The following is a 20,566-nucleotide window of genomic DNA, read 5'->3' on the forward strand; positions in this document are numbered from 1 at the left end:
ACCCTTTATGACCACAGTGTACCCATCTTCTGATGGTTACTTCCAGAAGAATAATGCACCATGCCAAACAATGATTAAGACAACAAAAAAAAATCATGTTCCTTTAAGATATTTAGTAAATTTTCTACTGTAAATATATCAAAATACAACTTTTGATCAGTAATGTGCATTGCTAAGGACTTAATTTGAACAACTTTTTAAAGTGATTTTCTAGATATTGACTTTTTTTCAACCCTCAGATTCCAGATTTCTAAATTGTGTCCTATTAAACCATACATTAACGGAAAGTTATTTATTCAGCTTTCAGATGGTAATAATTCATTCATTTTCGGCTTAGTCCCTTTAATAATCAGGGGTCGCCACAGTGGAATGAATCCAGCACATGTTTTACGCAGCGGATGCTTTTCCAGCAACAACACAACACACTCATACACTACGGCTAATTTAGCTTACCAATTCCCCTATAGCGCATGTGTTTGGACTGTGGGGAAAACCGGAGAGCCCGGAGAAAACCCACGCCAACACGGGGAGAACATGCAAACTCCTTCAAACTCCAAACAGACCTTCTTGCTGTGAGGTGATCGTGCTACCCACTGCGCCACCCCTTTCAGATGGTATACAAATCTCAATACGACCCAGTCACATACATTCACTCGAAAAATGACCTGTTCAAACTACTTCATTTAATTGAGCTGAACCAACACAATTCTTGAGGTTTTTTTGGGGGGTGGGGGGGGGTTGATTAAGTTCAATCCACTAAGTAAAAATTGTAAAAACTAATGAGTTAACTTAATTCCTCCATGTTGTCCTAACTCGAATCAATTGTGTGCAACCCAGAATGTTCCTCACTCAATAAAGTATTCTGCTTAATAAAAATAAACTATCCAATGTGAATTATTAGAGGTTTATCACATCAACAAAGTGAGAATGCATAATGATAACCCAAAAAAATCACGTTGTCTAAAAAAAAAACCCATTTTATTAAAAAGAGCACAGCACACTAGAGAGGCCATCATGATGAGGAGCTGAAACGCTGAGCAGAAACACACTTGACAGACACGGTTTTTCTCCATGGTTCTACCCACACTACACCTCTACGCACAACATCCCTTATTATTTTTAATGTTATTACTTTACAAGCTTAAATAAATCACCTCAAACTCTTCCACCATCTCTCCCGGGACATCATGCATTACAGTAACAGAGCACAAATATTCAAAACCATAACAAACAAACAAAAAACAATCACTCAAGTATGATGTCGGTGTAAATCTCAGCCCCAGAGCCGGTCAGTCGTGCAGCGAAGCTCCTGTTTTCCAGCGCAGCTCTCCACATCATCTGTTGTGTCTGCAGGTTAAGGAAGGGGCCGGTCGAGGACCGCTCTCTGCCTCTGCTGAGGGTCTGGGCTCTCGCTGGGAGCAGCACCAGTCAAGTCAAACACACACTTGGCGGCCCTTCAGGATCGACTGCGGTCTTCACTGCTGCCCACCAACACCTTACTGTACAGCTTCTGCTGCTCCTCTTTGAAGACCTCTTTGACTTTCCCTCGCTTTAACCCGCCGTCCCTGGAAACACATTAAAGTCCCCATGAAATCAAAACTAGCCATAGTGATTTTGTCAGCTCACTTTGCTAGTTTTGTGGTGAACAATTCATCTGCGCATGTCATTAAGACAAAAAAATATAGTTTGCTCTTGTAATCTTTAATTAAAATGTGAAAATGCACTTCCTGTTTATTTTCAGTTGAATTCTCAGATTAGGTCTGTCTGAGGTATTGGGCGGGGCTAACATACTTTACCACACCCCCTCTACCTGTCAGTTTTGACAACAAACAGAAATGGTGAGTAGGAGGAGTCCTGAGCAGCTACTGTGATGGTCATGGACGAGTGGAGAACATGAGACTGATTCCTGTGACGCTCCAGAGACAGACGAGTCTTCGCTGAGGCCAGCTTCCAGCCTCCGCCACTGAGACTGCAGCTCTGCACAAGACGTTTGGCCAGCGGAGAAATTAAAATGATCGTGCCCAACTGAGCCTGGTTTCTCTCAAGGTTTTTTTCTTCACTTCCGCCATTAGTGAAGTGTTTTTCCCTCTCCGCTGTCGCCACTGGCTTGCATGGTTCGGGATCTGTAGAGCTGCGCATCGTTGGATTTGCTCTTCAGTGTTTGGACTCTCAGTAGTGATTATTAAACCACACTGAACTGAGCTAAACTGAACTGAACTTAAACACTACAAACTGAACTACACTGTTCCTATTTACTGTGACCTTTTATGTGAAGCTGCTTTGACACAATCTACATTGTATAAGCGCTATACAAATAAAGGTGAATTGAATTGAATTGTTATGTTGTAATAACTCTCCCCAAACCCCTTTCCCCATCTTTCTGAATAAAATGCCTACTGGAGTACATCCAATCAGCTTGCAGCTTACTCATTTAATATTCTGTTTCTCTAGGAAATGTGTCATAATACGAAAAAAAAAAAGTTGCAGCTTCCGGCTCATGTGGACTTCTTTCCATTCTCCCTTTTGTGTGTATATTTTAGGGCATATGGGCCAAATGCAGACTGCTATATCATTTTAATAATAATAATAATTATTATTATTATTATTTAATATTTCATTATCTAAGGAGCTATTTTCTTCCCTGTCTTTAGTACTCCTATGTACAGCACTTTGGTCAACTTCAGTTGTTTTTAAATGTGCTTTAGAAATAAATATTGTGTTGTTTTGTATGATTATAAGATACAGTGCATCCGGTAAGTATTCACAGCGCTTCACTTATTCAACATTTTTTAATGTTACAGCCTTATTCCAAAATGGATTAAATTCATTTACTTCCTGACAATGTGAGAAAAGAGTTTTTGAAATGGTTGCAAATTTATTAAAAATAAAACCCCTGATAAATCACATGTACAGAAGTATTCACAGCCTTAGTCAGGGAGGTGATCAATAACCTGATGGTCACTCTGTCTGAGCTCCAGCGTTCTTCTGAGGAGAAGAACCTTACAGACGGACAACCATCTGTGCAGCAATCCACCAATCAGGTCTGTATGGTAAGAAATAATTCCCAAAGGCTATTGACTGTGTAAAGCCACATCAAACAAAAAATATGATGTATATGCAGAGTTCAGCGGCTAATCAGCCGGAATCAGCTGAGGTGGCAAGACAGTGAGCAGTGAGACTTAGCTGTCACTCAAGTGACCACGCCCTTTAATTATGCAGACTTAATATAACTTAATAAAAACGAATGGGATGAGTAAAAGCCACATTAAAAAAAAATATGATATATATATGCCGAGTTCAGCGGCTAATCAGCCGAAATCAGCTGAGGTGGCAAGACAGTGAGCAGTCAGACTTAGCTGTCACTCAAGTGGCCACGCCCTTAATTATGCAGACTTAATAAAAACGAATGGGATGAGTTATAAAAAAATTTCACCCCCTCACAGTTATCATGAAGGGTAATGGCTATATAAACCAAAACCATCTTTTGTACCAGGCTGTAAACATGTTTTTATCAGCTGTAAAATTGGCCAATTTACCACTGCAGTCAGAAATCATCTGGACTTCCTGGAGCCAGCCCCCATTGCAGAGTCGAAGAATTTCAGTTTTAGTTACTTACGTATTGGCTTCCCGAGGGACAGTGGGAGGCTGCTGCTTGATATAATCTAGCAGCTATAGACAGAAATATAGCTGGTGTGTCCTGAATCCTATCAAAGGTGTGTGTCAACTCACCATAACAGGTCTGCTAGTCCTCCTTTTCGTGCAATGGCTGCTTTGACTCTGTTGGCAAACTGCACAGCGTCCTCATCTTCCTGTCAAACAATCATTTCAAACTCACCTGAATATAGTGAAGGGGTGAAGAAAATGCTGTAATGTAACATACACACTCTGGGTCCTATATGTTTTTCTTTTTAGAGAGTTTAGAGAGTACATTACAACTTTGACAATCATTTATTTGTTAAATTACAAAAATATATTTGTTATTTTTATTATTTATTCTATTATTGATCATATTTTATTACATATTTTTATATTTATATATTATATTATGTTAAAGTATATGATATTATTATGTGCAATATATTATTCAAAGAAAAAAATCATGGTTCTCAAAAGTTCAAATGAAGGGAATTTATTTATTTATTTTTATTTATAGATAGATAGATAGATAGAGATAGATAGATAGATAGATAGATAGATAGATAGATAGATAGATAGATAGATAGATAGATAGATAGATAGATAGATAGAGATAGATAGAGATAGATAGACAGACAGACAGACAGACAGACAGATAGATAGATCATTTATGGTTACTAGGGCTGCACCGATCCTGATACATGGATTGCATATGCCGCATATTTCTGCTGGATCGGGTATCGGCCAGCTGGTACCGATCCCAATGCAATCTTGCACGTGTGCTATATTCTGTGTCATTTATAAGCCAACAAAAGCCATGAAGGTAGCCTATTGTAAGGCAATAGAAAGTTGTCATGTATGCTACTATATCCCAAATGTTCTGAAGCCATTCTATAGTTTAATGTGAAGTACAGATGAATATTCAAGTGCTTAAATTCATGTTCAGTTCAGCGCTTCCCGCCACCGCACATGTCAATCATTCTCCATTCATTCACAATTCAAACTGCGTGTCGCATACATGACAACTCAAAAAACTTTCTCCAGGACTATTTCTTATTATTAGTTTAAATAATCAGTGGAGAAATGCATTTAGTTTAGCATTAAATGGGTTCATTTTGACCTGCAACAAGGAGTTCATTGCGGTTTCTAAATCATGTTGCGCTGTGTCTGTTAGATCAGCAGATCGCATTTGCAATACTGGAGTAGAGAGGGTTAGTACCTGCTCTTCACACGCAAAGTAGGCCTACCTGAAACTTTAAATTAGAAAAGGCTCAATAATACATTTGACAGATCCTCAACGCACTGATTTCTTCCCTTTCTGAGGATCAGTTTTGAAATGTCCGCAGACACCGGAGAGTGCGGCGTGTCTGAGTGATTCATCAAGCGCTTCATTTACGCAACGGCTGCGCAGATGTGACGCTACGTAAAATTCTCACAATGAGTTTCTGCTTTCTCATCCTTCTGACTGAGTTTATTCTTCTGAGGGCAATACTTTCAGCGCTGCGAATAGCGAATTTGTAAATCCTTGCTCATTGTGGTCAAAGTAGTTGATTAAATTAATAAAAGTGACACTGATGAGCACAATATGGATTTATTAAGTAAAAGTGGCCTCAGACAGTTTAGTTTAGTCTGTGTCAAACCTATAGGAAAATATCAGGCTTTGCTAAAAGGCTGATTATTTTACCAACGACTAGTGTCAATAGTGGTAGCCTATTGCAGATATAAAAGAAAAATCTTAATATTAAAAAAGAAAACATAAGCTGGACCACAACAGATCAATGTCATAACTAATGCTTAAATAATGTAGCCTAGTTTACAGCAAGCGTCATGTTTTTATTTAGATTGTGTCTGTCATATACAGTAGGCCTATAGGTCTGTTATTGTTACTAAAGAAGATATTTTATTTGAGTTTAGCACCAGAACTATAGAAACGGTGTTATGTAAACAAACAAACAAACAAACAAACAAAAAAAACAACGTCACAGTATCGAGATCAGATCTGTATCGGTCGATACTCAGAATTTTAGGGATCGGATTCAAAAAAATAGTATCAGTACATCCCTTATGGTTATGTAGGGCTGTGTTTTATTTTGTCCACAAGATGTCGCTATGACACTGTTTTATCAAGGTATTTTGAAGTTTGTGTTGTTTGAGCCTCTTGGCATACAGTAGTGTTGATACCGTAAATGCGTAGTGCACTATATTTTCCTCAGTGTGTGTTATCAACACTGATAGGTGCCCTTCTGTCAAATAAATGGTCGAGTCATGATCGCGAACCTCTCTTTGCCTGCATCTCCTGTTTACCACCCCACCAACACATACAACACAACACAGAGTAGCAGCGGTGGTGCTAGAGGCCAGCGAGCACGCAGAGACCGAGCCGGTTACAGTTACATGTCTACTTTCCATATCTGATGACTGATATTTTGATAGATATTACTGAGCAACAGTTCTTTATCAATTTACAGCAAGGATACTCATCAGAGTGGTAAAGCATTACTTTGCTACAGCAATGCCCATGTAAACATTTTATTTAGATGTTTTTTAAAGGTTAAATTCAAGTCAAATACAACCAAACTGCCCATAATACTTTAGAAAGTCATGTCTACTTTATAAATGTTGTCAAAAGTATGTAAAATAGTTCATATTCCTCAAAATGTAGGGGGCACCCTTGTATGGTCACCAATGAAAACTGGAGGTCATCTGGTGGTCTTGTCTGGTACTGCGGCCGAACAAAATCTTACTGAAAGCTAATATTTTGAGATATCAACTTTAAATTTGTTCAGATATACAGGCTTGATCTTTCTGTCAATTTTAGGCTGACACATGTTTGGTGAAATATATATTGCAAGCATTATAGTAACATATACATTCATTCTTTTATTATTTTTCATGAACATGAAGGCACATTAATTTAATTTAATGTTTGTACGTCATCTACAATCTTCTTTAAAACACGACAAAGATTAAATCTGTGGACCAAAGCATTGAAGATCGGCAATCACTCATGTCATTTTCATGTCATGTTCAAAACGTGAGAGCTGCTTAAGTTAACGGGTTAAACATCATTTTAAATGCATTTACAGTCACATCTGATTATTGTAATGCGCTCTTTACTAACAAAAGAATGATAATATTAATTAACATAATGATAATAATAATCATAATCATAATAATTAAAAAAAAAAAAAAAATAATAATAATAATAATAATAATATCTATAATCATCATCATAAAAATGATCATCTGCTTCTATTTGAAATATTTTTAGTATTAATTTGTTGTTATTTTTTTAATTATGTAGTGCACCCTTCTTTAAAAACACAAATTTATAGTATAGAACACTATGAATAATCATATTTTTTAATAAAAATAATACTCACCATCCGGCTCATTGGTGGAAGGTACCAGACGCTGCACACAATGGCCCAGCTGCTCATCATGTGTAACAGGTAATTCACCATCCCAAACTTACTGCTGTTCCAGAACGCGTCACCAAAACGAGGATCATACTGGCAAAACAAAACAACGGCCGGAGGAATTCACAACCACTCCATAACAACACAAACAACAACTCGCATAAATTAGAGGTCATCTCACCTTTATGGCCACTGGGTAAACCGTACAGCCAATCTCAAAGCTGCCCTTCTTAAACATCATGACTGAAGTGTTGTTGATGCAGGTTCCTGTAGACATGACCAAAATAAAGGACATTTCTTTAATATCTTGCATATACGTATACAGTTGAAGACGGAGAGAAGATATTTCTCAACACAAAAGCTTTAATACCTTAACTCTAATATCTAATTTCTTTCATCTTTGCCATGAAGACAGTACAATATATTTGACTTTAAGCTGAATACTAGTATCTTTAAGTGACATTTAAGGGCTTAACTAGGTTAATTAGGCAAGTCATTGTATAACAGCGGTTTGTTCTGTAGACAATGAAAAACAATATTTGCTATATATATCTATTTAATCTTTATTAATATATACATAATCTATTAATGCTATCAAAACTATTAACTGCATCCACAATAATTTTGTATTTACACATACATATACATACAGTTGATGTCAGATTTATTAGCCCCCTGAATTATTAGTTTATTTCCCCAATTTCTGTTTAACAGATATTTTTTTCAACACATTTCTACACATAATAGTTTTAATAACTCATTTCTAATAACTGATTTATTTTCTCTTTGCCATGACAGTAAATAATATTTGACTAGATATTTTTAAAGACACTTCTATACAGCTTAAAGTGACATGTAAAGGCTTAACTAGGTTAATTAGGTTAATTAGGCAGGTTAGGGTAATTAGGAAAGTTATTGTATAACGATGGTTTGTTCTGTAGACTATCGAATAAATAATTAGCTAAAAGAGGTTAATAATTTTGACCTTAAAATGGTTCTTAAATTAAAAACTGCTTTTATTCTAGCCGAAATAAAACAAATAAGACTTTCTCCAGAAGAAAAAAATATTATCAGACATACTGTGAAAATTTCCTTGCTCTGTTAAACATCATTTAGGAAATATTTAAAAAAGAAAAAAGGAATTCAAAGGGGGCTAATAATTCTGACTTCAACTGTATATGTACAATATAGTCATGCATATACACAAAAATACACTGTGTACATAACTATATTTTAAAAATACGAACAATATTTTTATTTTACAAGGTACATCCAGATATTCTGAAGATAATTTCAATACCTTTTTAAGACTTTTTAAAGACCTTCTCAGAATATTTTAAGACCTCGTCGCCACTTCAAGTTCTAATCAGTATCAAACTTTTAACTTAAACAGTTGTAGTTAAATAAATTAATGGAGCACAACCATGCAACAGAACTCCGATAAGTTCGGAAGAAACAAAGATTGAAAAGAATAAATTACGTGGTTGTTTTCAGCGATAGGCTTCAGCCACTGTTTAAGCTTGGCCAGACGCGCCCCGGCTCGATCGAGCACGCTGTTGTTAATATTAAGAGGAAATTAAATATATTTACGCTTTTTTGGAGTCTAACACTTTAAACAACACTTGAATAAAACTTACGACCTTGTTAAAATGCGATTAAGACTTTTTAATACCTTTTAAGGGCCTTGCTTTTCTCTTATCTGATTTATCAACTTTAATACTTTAAGTTCAAGCAGTCTCTCTGTTTTATTTATTTTTAATTAATCACTCACTAATATATACACATCTTTTAATATAGACAGCATCTTGAATGAATAGTTAATGCAATGATAACAGAAACACTTCTAGCACTCACCTTCTGGAAATATGAGGATTGGCAGTTTGCTTTCGTCAGCAACATGGTCACTTAATCTAGAAAAATACAATGTGTTTGCATTTGAGACTAATAAAAATGCTCAACCAAGTAAACATTGAGGCTAGTGACTGTTTGAAGTAAATGCAGTGTTACCGTTTGGCCACTAGATGTCGGTCCTTCACTTCCGACCTCTCGAACCAGATGTGTGGACATGCTTTTACCATCGCCCTCTGAATGACCCCCATCAGACCACCGTGAACCTGACCGACCTGATGACCACACGCACAATGAGCTCATTTACATCACACTACATCACTTAAATCCTCACTCCTCAGCTAAAAGGATATTCTACCATTGCGTAGCATCCGTCACTGGCCAGGATGATGACGTCGATGGGTGAGGTGTGATTGGCCACACAGATTCCTCCATTCTTGGGTTTATTCTCACTTGAAGGAAGAGAAGAAGGTGAAGAAAATTATAAGAAATATGAAAAATAAAAGCAATGCATCAGGTATACACAAGTCCCACAGTATGAATATATATACTCAGGGCTTGACATTAACTTTTTTGATGACCAGCCACTGTGGCTAATAGTTTTCCAACATTACTAGCCACTCGTCATTTTCACTAGCCACAATTTTATTGTTGGGAAAATATATTTTATACACATAAATATGACTTTGACATGCTAAAATGACTTGATTTAGATTTTGCGTTATCTCCACATGCCTCCTCATTTATTTCACTTTTTATGTGTCGTGTGTGAGCTTGCTCAATAATCATGAGCAAATGGATCATGGTTTCATAGTATTACAATTAGTTTTTATTTCACATCATTTTCAGAGCTCAAAATAAAGGATTTACCAAATATATCTCTGACCACACCAAACATAAACAATTAATCATTTTTTAGCCACAAATTTTACATGTGTCAAAACAAGCAAAACATAGCTGTATACTATACTTTTAATTTGACAAAACATGTGCACAGTAATCTGTCCTGGGAAAAGGTCCCAGATCACCAGTTAACTACACATAAACAGGGAGTTAATCTCGCATTAAAGCAATGTTATTGTAAAAAATGATAATTAAACTATATTAACGCAAAAGAAAGCAGGTAAAAACATACCGTGTGATAATGAAAGGATGATCACGGGTAATGTTAGACTGGTTAGCAGTCCGAACTATTGAGCGAATCACTGGTACAACCCTTCCTACTCCCCAAGAACTGTACTTATCCAGAGCGAGCAGAAGGGCTGCCAAAATCACTCTGGACCCCTCACACCCAGCACACTGCCTCTTTGAACTTTTACCTTCTGGTCGACGCTAAAAGTTCAAAAGCTATTCTTCAATGCGGAAGTGCGCTCATTTTTGCGATTGTTTTAGAACTTCTGATTCAGCTGCCTATGGGAGAAATGACTAGGAACAATAAACGTCAGAAAATGGTCAAATTACTTACTCTACAAACAAGTGTTTGCATGACTCTACAGACAAAGTAGAGTAATATAATGAGAAAATGTCAGTTTGCAACAAAACGAACTGTTTTTAACATCTAAAAATGAATAGAAGTGAATGAGACCGGAAGTCTCGAGCCAAAATGATTCAAATGGCTGCGACCACTCGTACGCGGAGAATAAGGTGAATAGCGAGGCTCTGCATTTAACAGCCACCTATAGAACCTAAACCTTCATTTTCCTTTAAAAAAAATGTAGGATAAAATTATATCTTGAGCCCAGAGCTATACATGCTGTATATACAGATTAATGAATTTGTTTGCTACTTTTGTATGTTTTGTGTTATTAGTTAAGTAAATTCACTGTCCATTGAGATAAAGATAGCAATAAAGCCTAAGAGTACTAACATGAAATAATTTATTAAGGCAAAAACAGATTTTAAACCTTTAAAATGTTTAATAACAAAATGAACAGTAAGGCAGCAACAGAGTGGCGCAGTAGGTAGTGCTGTCGCTTCACAGCAAGAAGGTCGCTGGTTTGAGCCTCGGCTGGGTCAGTTGGCGTTTCTGTGTGGAGTTTGCATGTTCTGCCAGCGTTTGCATGGGTTTCCTCCGGGTGCTCCGGTTTCCCCCACACTCCGAAGGCATGCGGTACAGGTGAATTGGGAAGGCTAAATTGTCCGTAGTATGAGTGTGAGTTGAGTGTGTATGGATGTTTCCCAGTAATGGGTAACATGGAAGGGCATCCGCTGCGTAAAACATGTGCTGGATAAGTTGGCGGTTCATTTCGCTGTGGCGACCCCGGATAAATAAAGGGACTGAGCCGAAAAGAAAATGAATGAATGAACAGTAAGATGATAAAAACATCCCCAAATCAAAATAAATCTTTCAGATAATACACTGAATAAATTATTTCAAAATATCCTTAACAAATGTGTAAATCGTTTCCCAAAAGAGAAAAAAAAAAACAGTACTATCTTTCAAAACGTAGTCGCTTCAACAGTAGACAGTGGCTGCATCTCCTCAACAATAAAAGCAACGGCCATTTCTTAGTTTAGTTGAATAAATTATTTACCTGAACTGATGACGTAAACTGATGCCAATCATTTGTTGTTTAGCTGAAGATGGGGTGTAGTGCTTCTCATTAAGTTTTTTTTTTCTTTTTTCGATGTCGTGTTTCTTGCAGTTGTCAAGAGTTTTTACTTACACATAATCTACACTTTACAACAATCCACTGCTTTTCTTCGATGAGTTCAAAATAACGAATCCATGGCAAAAATAAGTCTCCGGCCTGCCATTATTTCTGTTTGACAACACAATATTACAATATAAATAATTTAATGCCTTAAATTTGGTTTTTGCAATTTAAGACTTTCCAAGACCCTATGTACCAACACCATTTTGTGGGATGCAAACAATAACAATGCCCTAATGTATTTTCTGTTTTACACTTAATTTCCATAGCTCCCAAGAATCCTAAAAGGTCCACATATTGATAAATAATGTTATGACAGCTGTTTTAATGTTGACATATGATTGAATTGTCTCTTGTTACAGTTATTAAAAGAGTTTGGGAACATGCAGGAAATGTTCATGGGCCAATAGCATCAACACATTGAAACGGTCTATATAAGTCATTGTAGCAGTGCAGCTTGCAACTGTTGTGCACAAAAGAAGAAATGCACAATTCCTGATGAATTCCCTGTCAGCAAGGACATTAAGACAATGTCAAGCCCCATACAAATCGGAAAAACAACGTCTGGAGGATTTTTGGGAGGTCATAGTGACCAGACATTTTACGCCTGTGGCTACATAAAGAAAAAAACTCATGTTTACGTCAGTGTTTCGTACAAATGTTTCCATCTCCAATTACTCACATGAACACTTTTCTGCAAGTTCAAAACCACCTCAAGTAAGTCTAAAAATCTTTTTGTGTGAATTTTTGTCACATATCTCTCATGCGTTACTTCAAAAGGCACATAAGCTCGGCTACTGTTTCACATCCTCCCCACCGCCAGTTTATACAGTGCAACTGGCAAGTGTTGGTGAGTGTTAACTGCAGGCCCTGGGCTGACAGATGTGTAGCTGAAGCGCTAACATATGCTGGCGTTTGTGTGTGTGAATACCTGTCATGGTAGGTGATGATGGCCGTGAGGGCTCTTACACAGATCCGGTAACACATCAGATGAACCTTATCACTGAGATAATTCTTCATCCTGCATATTACAGCACAGACAGAGGAAGAAGAAGTGTAAACAAGTCACATTTACACGCAATTAAATATATGCTTATGTTTAATATTAGTTTGACTTTTCATGAAGATATAATTAATACTCTTCTCTTTCTCTGTGTAAAATCCACTCTGAAATGTTTCTTAATAGGTGTTGCTGAACTGTCTAGTCAACTGTTTTCCAGCCAACTCATTTCACTAATATGTGTGAAGTCATTTTCTGTTGCTGCTTCTCCCCCGTCCCCAAAATGATTCAGTTTGAGCTCAAATCAATACTGCTCTACAAGTACATTAATGAGAAGGAGAAAAGACAATTTGGTTGATTTTATAGTGCCGTTAAAAGTCTGGAAATTTATAAAAGATTTTCATGAAAAAGGTTTCTTCTGCTCATTTCTTCGGCTGCATTTATTGGAAATAAATATACACAAAACAGAAATTTTCATTCATTCATTCATTCATTTTCATGTCGGCTTAGTCCCTTTATTAATCTAGGGTCGCCACAGTGGAATAACCGCCAACTTATCCAGCATTTGTTTTGCGCAGCGGATGCCCTTTCAGCTGCAACCCAGTACTGGGAAAAACTAATTTTATTAAATATTATTATCATTTTAAAAATCAAGGTTTTCAAAGAGAACATATTTTAAAATGTCATTTATTCCTGTGATGCAAAGCTATTCATCAATTCAGATTTTATTGTGTAATGATCCTTCAACATTCATTTTAATATGATGTTCTGCAATTATTACTTTTGAACCGTTTACTCAATAAAAACAACACAAATCTGACCTTAAACATTACAAATGTACACTCATTTTACACAGCTTTCTGTTAATATAAGCAAAAATGAGCCAAAATAAAAATAAAATTATTAAGAAATGAAACAAAGAAAATAAAATGTATCTAAAAAATAAAGTAGACACCTTTATTAATTTTTTTATTAAATTGAAATCAAAATTAAAACTAAAATGGCTTTTCTCAGACACCACTGCTTAAAAACACAAGATAAACTTTTTTATTTGTATCTATATTGAACTTTATTGTAAAAGTTTTCATCAGAATGTACACTACCTATAAAATTCTTGTCGCCTTTTTTAAAGAAAGTTTTAGGAACAACAAATAATAACTCGACTTCTAGTTGATCACTTGGTATCAGAAGAGGCTTATATGAAAGGCAAAGGCCTCTAGATTACGCTTATTTTACCAAAATAAAAAAGTATTCTACACTAAAAAAAATTATTCAAAGATTATTCCTTGGATTAACTCAATTTTTATGTTAAGTGGTTGTAAACAATTTATTTAGGCTGAATTTAAACAAACAAATTAAGTTAAACATTGCTCAATTTAATTTGTTTGTTTAAATTAAACAAAAACAAATTGTTTGCAACAGTTTTGCATGCAACACTTTTTTCAGTGTACCTCACCAATGTCAAAGTTAATAATTGGACATTTACTTAGAAGTACATTTAACAGGGTATTTAATAGGACATTTACCTTATATAACATCAAATTACAGAATCTAAATAACCTTAAGAATGAAAAGCCTTAGTCCCTTGAAAATGTTTACGGCTATTTGCATTATTATGCTATTGTAGAATCATTCAATAATCAGTGGCATAAAATGATCTCAAAATGTCAATAATATTGCGTATTACAACAATTTCTGAGACAATATCACACAAAAAAAATATATTTAAAGGCTTCTTTTACATCTATACAGATCTGAGAATGGATTCAACTCAACACTAACTCCAAGTGCAGCTCCTGTGTTTTGCCTTCTAATAGAGCCCAGTAGTACATGCTTGTATGTATTAGATAAGATGATGTGCAATAAAAGATTATTAACACCACAGTAATAAACCCTTTTAGCGTCTACATGACACCATTGATATTAATGCTGTAGTAAATCATCCACACGGACTAAACAAAAGCAACGATTAGCAGCTGTGCTACACAAAAGAAACCCCAACACACAATAGCCCAAGGCGTAAGACCTTCAGAAGTGTACACACACACTTACCTCCCATTCGGAAACAGGCCAACGATTGACGTCAGAACCACAAGAAGACCCACACCGGTGAAAGCAAGCGTGACCCTGTAACGAAAGGATGAAAGTTAGATTTAATAAGGACGCTGCTTAGCATAACCACTGCATAAACATTATTAAAGAACAGCAGTGAATAAGAATATAAGGTGCACGTTTAACCTTCAGCACTTTTGCATTGGCTCTGAAAAGCCTGAAAACTGCTGATAGTTTCAGAGTGCTGACGGTTCAAACCTGCTGACCCCTTAAAGCCCTGTCAGTTTTGAAGGCTTGAATTTGAGCCACACTGAAGTTCAACTCTTTTTCACTTAAAGACACCATGCAGTGCTTTTTAACACTTGTGTACTGTTCAAATTGACCACCCTTTCGTTATGTTGATGGCTGTTTTTGCCCCATTGAATTCCATAATTCAATTTTTTTGATTGCAAAGCCATACCGACACCATATAATCATGTGTTCTTGATTGTTGCTGGTTTTACCTGTTGGGAAGAGGTACAATGTGATTTCTGAAAAAGGAAACAAAAATACCTCCTATTCCATGAGTGGACAAAAAAAAAAATGCTCTGCCTTTCAATGCCTGTAATAGACCTTTTTAAATGGCATAATATTCCAGAAATTCAATGATCTGTGGGAACCCTGGCCTGTGTTTTGTTTCAAACAGAAGAAATTAAATACGGCTAGGCCAATCATGATAAGGAATCTTTGTTGTGCAATTTAATGCCACAGAAACTGTTGCAATAAGCGATATTACTGTCATTTTGAGATCATTTTATGCCACTGATTATATATTGATTATATAAAAGCATAATAATGCAAATAGCTATAAACTTTTTCATTCTTAAGGTTATTTAGATTCTATAACTTGATCTATGATATATATATATATATATATATATATATATATATATATATATATATATATATATTTATAGTAAGTATAGTATACAATATCAATAATCAAGCGGAGTCTCTATATATTATAGATATTATATATTATAGAGTCTCTATATATTATATTAAATAAGTAAATAAATATATAAACTCCGGTTTCCCCCACAAGTCCAAAGACATGTGCAATAGGCGAGTTGGATAAGCTAAATTGTCCTAGTGTATTTGCGTGAATGAGAGTGTATGGCTGTTTCCGAGTGATTGGTTGCAGGTGGAACAGCATCAGCTGCGTAAAACATATGCTGGATAAGTTGGCGGTTCATTACGCTGTGGCAACCCCTGAAAAGCCGAAAACAAAAAATGAATGAACCATGTATTTTGACTGATATTTGTACTAAATATTGAAATTGTGCTGTCTATGGAGGATGAGGAAGCTCTCAGATTTCATCTAAAATATCTCAGTTTGTGCTCTGAAGATGTGAGTTATTAATAACAGAATTACAATTTTTGGGTGAACCCTTTAAATATCGAATGGAAAGATCACTTAAAATGCATGTTAATTCAAGATGAAGAGAAAAAGAAAACATTACAAAACATAGACACTCATAGGTTTGGTACCACTTTGAGGGTGAGTAAATTTACTTTTGTGTAAACTATCCCTTTACGCTCTAATAATATTTCTATCAACAGCAACTGAGCCAGTTCATAGTGTCTGATTATCTCCATAAACATTCATATTGGTCTAGAAAGCAATCGTTTAAGAACCTTCGAGGACAAGACATACACTTAATACACCTCAGGTACACCTTACTAGTAGAACTGCCTTAATCCTTCATGACATAGATTTAACAAGGTACTGGAAATATTCCTTAGAGAGTTTGCTCCATATTGTCATGATAGCATCACGCAGTTGCGGCAGATTTGTCGGCTGCACATCCATGATGCGAATCACCCATTCCACCTCATCCCAAAGCTGCTCTATTGGATTGAGATCTGGTTACTGTGGAGGTCATTTGAGTACAGTGAACTCATTGTCATGTTCAAGAGACCAGTCTGAGATGATTTACGCTTTATGACATGGTGCATTATCCTGCTGGAAGTAGTCATCAGAAGATGGGTTCACTGTGGTCATAAAGGGATGGACATGGTCAGCAACAATACTCAGGTAGGGTGTGGCATTGACACGATGCTCAATTCAAGGCTCGAAATTGTGACCATTTTGGTTGTATCTGCGCCCAAAGTTTTATCTATGCGACCTCAAAATTGGGAGCATTTGAGTGCATAAAATTGTTGCGTGTGACCGGTTTTCACTGCAAAATAGATTTAGGACACTTTTACGCATTAGGCATCTTTGCACTTGAAACGCAGGGCTCAGGAACAGTTTAAAACTGTTGTCATGTCAACTTTGTCAAACAAAGCCAGCAATGCCTGCCCCGCCTTCGTGCTCTTCTTATTGGTCCATTGCTCTAGAAGTGACCGCGAATAGTTTGGTTAAAATCAGCTGTCAATGACTCAGTCAATGCCTTCTGCCTTTAGATGACAGGGAGAGCTACAACCGCAAAAATGTAGTGCTGAAGATGAGAGAATGAAAACAACACTGACAGATTTTGTTTTAGAAACCACCTAACCTTTGTTTTAGAAACGAAGCTACAAATAATGGCACATCTGATTACTGACCATGTGGTGAATGTTAATCCACCATCTACATTTTTGAAAGAGTGGATAAAAGACTTCCAGTGGCTTCAAGTTCACTATGAAAATAACTAAAGCATTCACTGTAGGATGAAAGTTTCAGGTAACTGTTTGCCACATCTACACATTTTAAGCACGAGAGGTGTTTAACCCTTCATTTGTAAATGCTCAGTCTCGTTATGAGCTGATCTTCATTTCTCTGTGTTGGTGGAATAAAGCAGGCGAGTCAGCCGCACCAATTTATGAGCAGACAGAGCAGGATTCTCATGATGACCACCAGCGCAATTCCGCTCTTTGTTATGAGCTGTAGTTTCAGTGTAAACTTAGTAAAGGTGAGTTTCTTTGGCGATGATGTGTACAGTGTTAGATTTTATATTTAGCGGACATTTGCGCTGAACACGCGGTGAATGCAACGCATCGAGATTCGGGCACCTTCTCCGAAAACACTCGATTGATCTCAGCTGGTGGATCAACATTTACCTCATGTCATGATCGCTGTCATCTGCGCCATTATTATTATTATAACTTTAGGTGAGGTTTGCAGACCTGTGCACTTTTCACTCTTCAGCCGTTTGCATTTCCTGCAGTAACAAAAGCTCCCTGTTATCTGACAGCGGGAAGCGTTGAGTGACTGACAGCTAATATGAACCAATACAGCAGCAGGGTAGAGCGATTCAGCAAGTTTTTAGAGAAAATCAAATCAGATTGCACTACAACCATTATATTCAGACACACAAATGCTCCCAAATATATTATGAGGGCGCATAGATTAAATTTCGGGCGCTCATGCGACCAAAATGGTTGCAATTTCGAGCCCTGTAGTATAAGGACAGGTAGTCAGACCACAACTGAATCCCTTATTATTTAGAATTAGCTAATATTGATGTAAATGCAGCTGTTCAAGGCGCATAATTGATTTATCACGGTATTGACGGTATTAGAAAATCCATGTCGTGGTGCAATGTCACACCGGTGATGACTATGACACCGGTGTACCGCCCACCCCTACCAGACGCTGCCAGGCGTGCAAGCAGCTATATGTAAAATTTAACACCACGTACACCATCGCTAAAGGGGCTTGCACGGACTAAAATTAAACTAATATTGCAGCTCATGAAAAGACCAGCATTGCTATTAAAATGACGTATGCAAATAATTAGGTATGTGTCAGAAGCATCTGTGCAATATCAGACACCACCTGTGCGAACACAGCACAGTAACGTATTGCTAACAGATTCATTCATGTCAAGCAATGTGTGCAGGGCCGGTGAGCAGTCCATCCGTGTATCTTCTTGTCACTCAGGTAGGTTATAAAAATGTATTTTCTTGTGATAACGGGATTTCGTTGAGACATATTTTCCTCACGCAAGCATATCATTTTTTTAGCTTGTTAGTTGATTAGTATGCAATAAATCTGTTTATATAAAACTTGTCTTAACGGTGCTCATAACTGATGGGTGCGACTAAATGTTGGCTGGTGCGCCTAAATTTGCCAAGTTAGAAGCACTAGTGCTACCAAGCAAAAAGGTTCATTTCGAGCCCTGTCGAAGATATCCCCCACACCATTACACCACAAGCCTGAACAGTTGATACAAGGCAGGATGGATCCATGCTTTCATGGTGTTGATGCCAAATTCTGACCTGACCATCTGAATGTGTCAGCAGAAATCGAGAATCATCAGATCAGGCAACGTTTTTTCAATTTTCTATTGCCCAATTTTGGTGAGCCTGTGTGAATTAAAGCTTCAGTTTCCTCTTCTTAGCTGACAGGAGTGGCACCTTTTGCTGCTGTAGCCCATCCGCCTCAAGGTTAGACGTGTTGTGTTCAGAAATGCTCTTCTGCAAACCTCAGTTTTAACAAGTGGTTATTTGAGTTACTGTTGCCTTTCTATCAGCTGGAACCAGTCTGGCCATTCTCCTCTGCTCACTGGATTCTGCTCACTGGTTATTTTCTCTTTGTCTGACCATTCTCTGTAAACCCTAGAGATGGTTGTGTGTGAAAATCCCAGTAGATCAGCAGTTTCTGAAATACTCAGACAAGCCTGTCTGGCACCAACAACCATGCCCTGTTCAAAGTCACTTAAATCCCCTTTCTTCCCCATTCTGATGCTCGGTTTGAACTGCAGCAGATCGTCTTGACCATGTCTACATGCCTAAATGCATTGAGTTGCTGCCATGTCAATGGCTGATTAGAAATTTACGGTAACAAGCAGTTGAACAGGTGTACCTAATAAAGTGGCCGGTAAGTGTATACTATATAATTGCAGGTTAACTATGCTTATATATAATAAATAACTTTAACTGTTAGTTACTAGTTAAAGTTATTAGTAAGTAATAAATTTATGGTAACTAATAACCTTAACTTTTCTGCTTTTGAATACTGTGCACCTTTTGTAAAGCTGTATTGAAACAATAATAATTGTAAAACGTGCTATACAAATAAACTTGAATTGAATTGTAGTTTAGCATCCACAGTCTCACCTGAGCGGCAGCAGAAAGCCGTAGCGGATGAGGACGCCGACCCCCCAGAGCGCCGTGAGCCTGGTGCTGATGTGGTGGAAGTTATAGTTGCTCCGGGTCAGTAGATTCCAGGACTCCAGCTCCTCGGCTGTAAAGCGTTTGGTCACTTCATCATCTACAATGCTCTCCACGCCGCGCCGACAGAAATGAAAGATGTCAGACATGTCAAACTCGGGCTCGGCACCGCCACGCCGCATCTCCTGGATCTCCTGCTCTAGAGACGCTGGTTCTTTTGCAATGATCCCTGAGGGGGAGGAAGAAAGAAAGAGAGCAGGCCTTAAGATGAAGAAATGACATTGGTGGCAGCTCATGTGAATGATCTTTTTTAATATTTTACCATTGCTGTAGGGTTTGTAGAGATGCTGATTCTTCTCTCTGGCTCCTCGCTCCATTCTTAAAGTTGCCCACTGAAAACAAAAAAATTACTCGGGTAAATCAGATAAATCACATATCTTGTAGTTCAGAACAAGATGCTTCTGTGTTGATGGTAATGATACTTTTACTAAGAATCATGCACCAAATTTTCAGCTGCATTGGGATGATTGCTTGAATAATACTAGCTTTGTAGGGCTACACACACACACACAAAAGATCTTATTCTGTTGCAAAGATATGAATAAAAATAATTATTGATAGGTTAGGGATAAAGTACATTCAGGAGGTTGTTATCGCAGAATAAAGCCTAACAGGTTTATCAGCAGCCGGACACGAAGATTGTAGGAGTTTATTCTGCGAAAACGGCTATCCTGGATGTATTTTATACTGCTTATTTGTAACAAAACAATGAAATTTAACAAAAAACAATATTCTGAGCCATAATAGTTGATTAATTC

At 37.0% G+C, this 20,566-nt stretch overlaps 1 protein-coding gene across 1 annotated transcript in view; it reads right to left on the minus strand.

Annotated features, from left to right (window-relative positions):
- Nucleotides 1–964: 964 nt before the first annotated feature.
- The window catches only part of gpat4 (glycerol-3-phosphate acyltransferase 4), a 35,496-nt gene continuing 15,894 nt past the window's right edge, over nucleotides 965–20,566 (minus strand). The window contains exons 2-12 of the mRNA XM_056467109.1: nucleotides 20,071–20,140; nucleotides 19,695–19,977; nucleotides 14,610–14,684; nucleotides 12,489–12,578; nucleotides 9,262–9,355; nucleotides 9,063–9,178; nucleotides 8,910–8,965; nucleotides 7,237–7,322; nucleotides 7,020–7,148; nucleotides 3,730–3,809; nucleotides 965–1,565 (exon numbers count right to left, since the gene is read on the minus strand). Coding sequence (XP_056323084.1) covers nucleotides 1,457–1,565; nucleotides 3,730–3,809; nucleotides 7,020–7,148; nucleotides 7,237–7,322; nucleotides 8,910–8,965; nucleotides 9,063–9,178; nucleotides 9,262–9,355; nucleotides 12,489–12,578; nucleotides 14,610–14,684; nucleotides 19,695–19,977; nucleotides 20,071–20,140 — 1,188 coding nt within the window. The 3' untranslated portion in view covers nucleotides 965–1,456. The remainder of the gene's footprint in view (nucleotides 1,566–3,729; nucleotides 3,810–7,019; nucleotides 7,149–7,236; nucleotides 7,323–8,909; nucleotides 8,966–9,062; nucleotides 9,179–9,261; nucleotides 9,356–12,488; nucleotides 12,579–14,609; nucleotides 14,685–19,694; nucleotides 19,978–20,070; nucleotides 20,141–20,566) is intronic.

The sequence above is a fragment of the Danio aesculapii genome, chromosome 10 (assembly GCF_903798145.1).
Source record: "Danio aesculapii chromosome 10, fDanAes4.1, whole genome shotgun sequence".
Classification (NCBI taxonomy): Eukaryota; Metazoa; Chordata; class Actinopteri; order Cypriniformes; family Danionidae; genus Danio; species Danio aesculapii.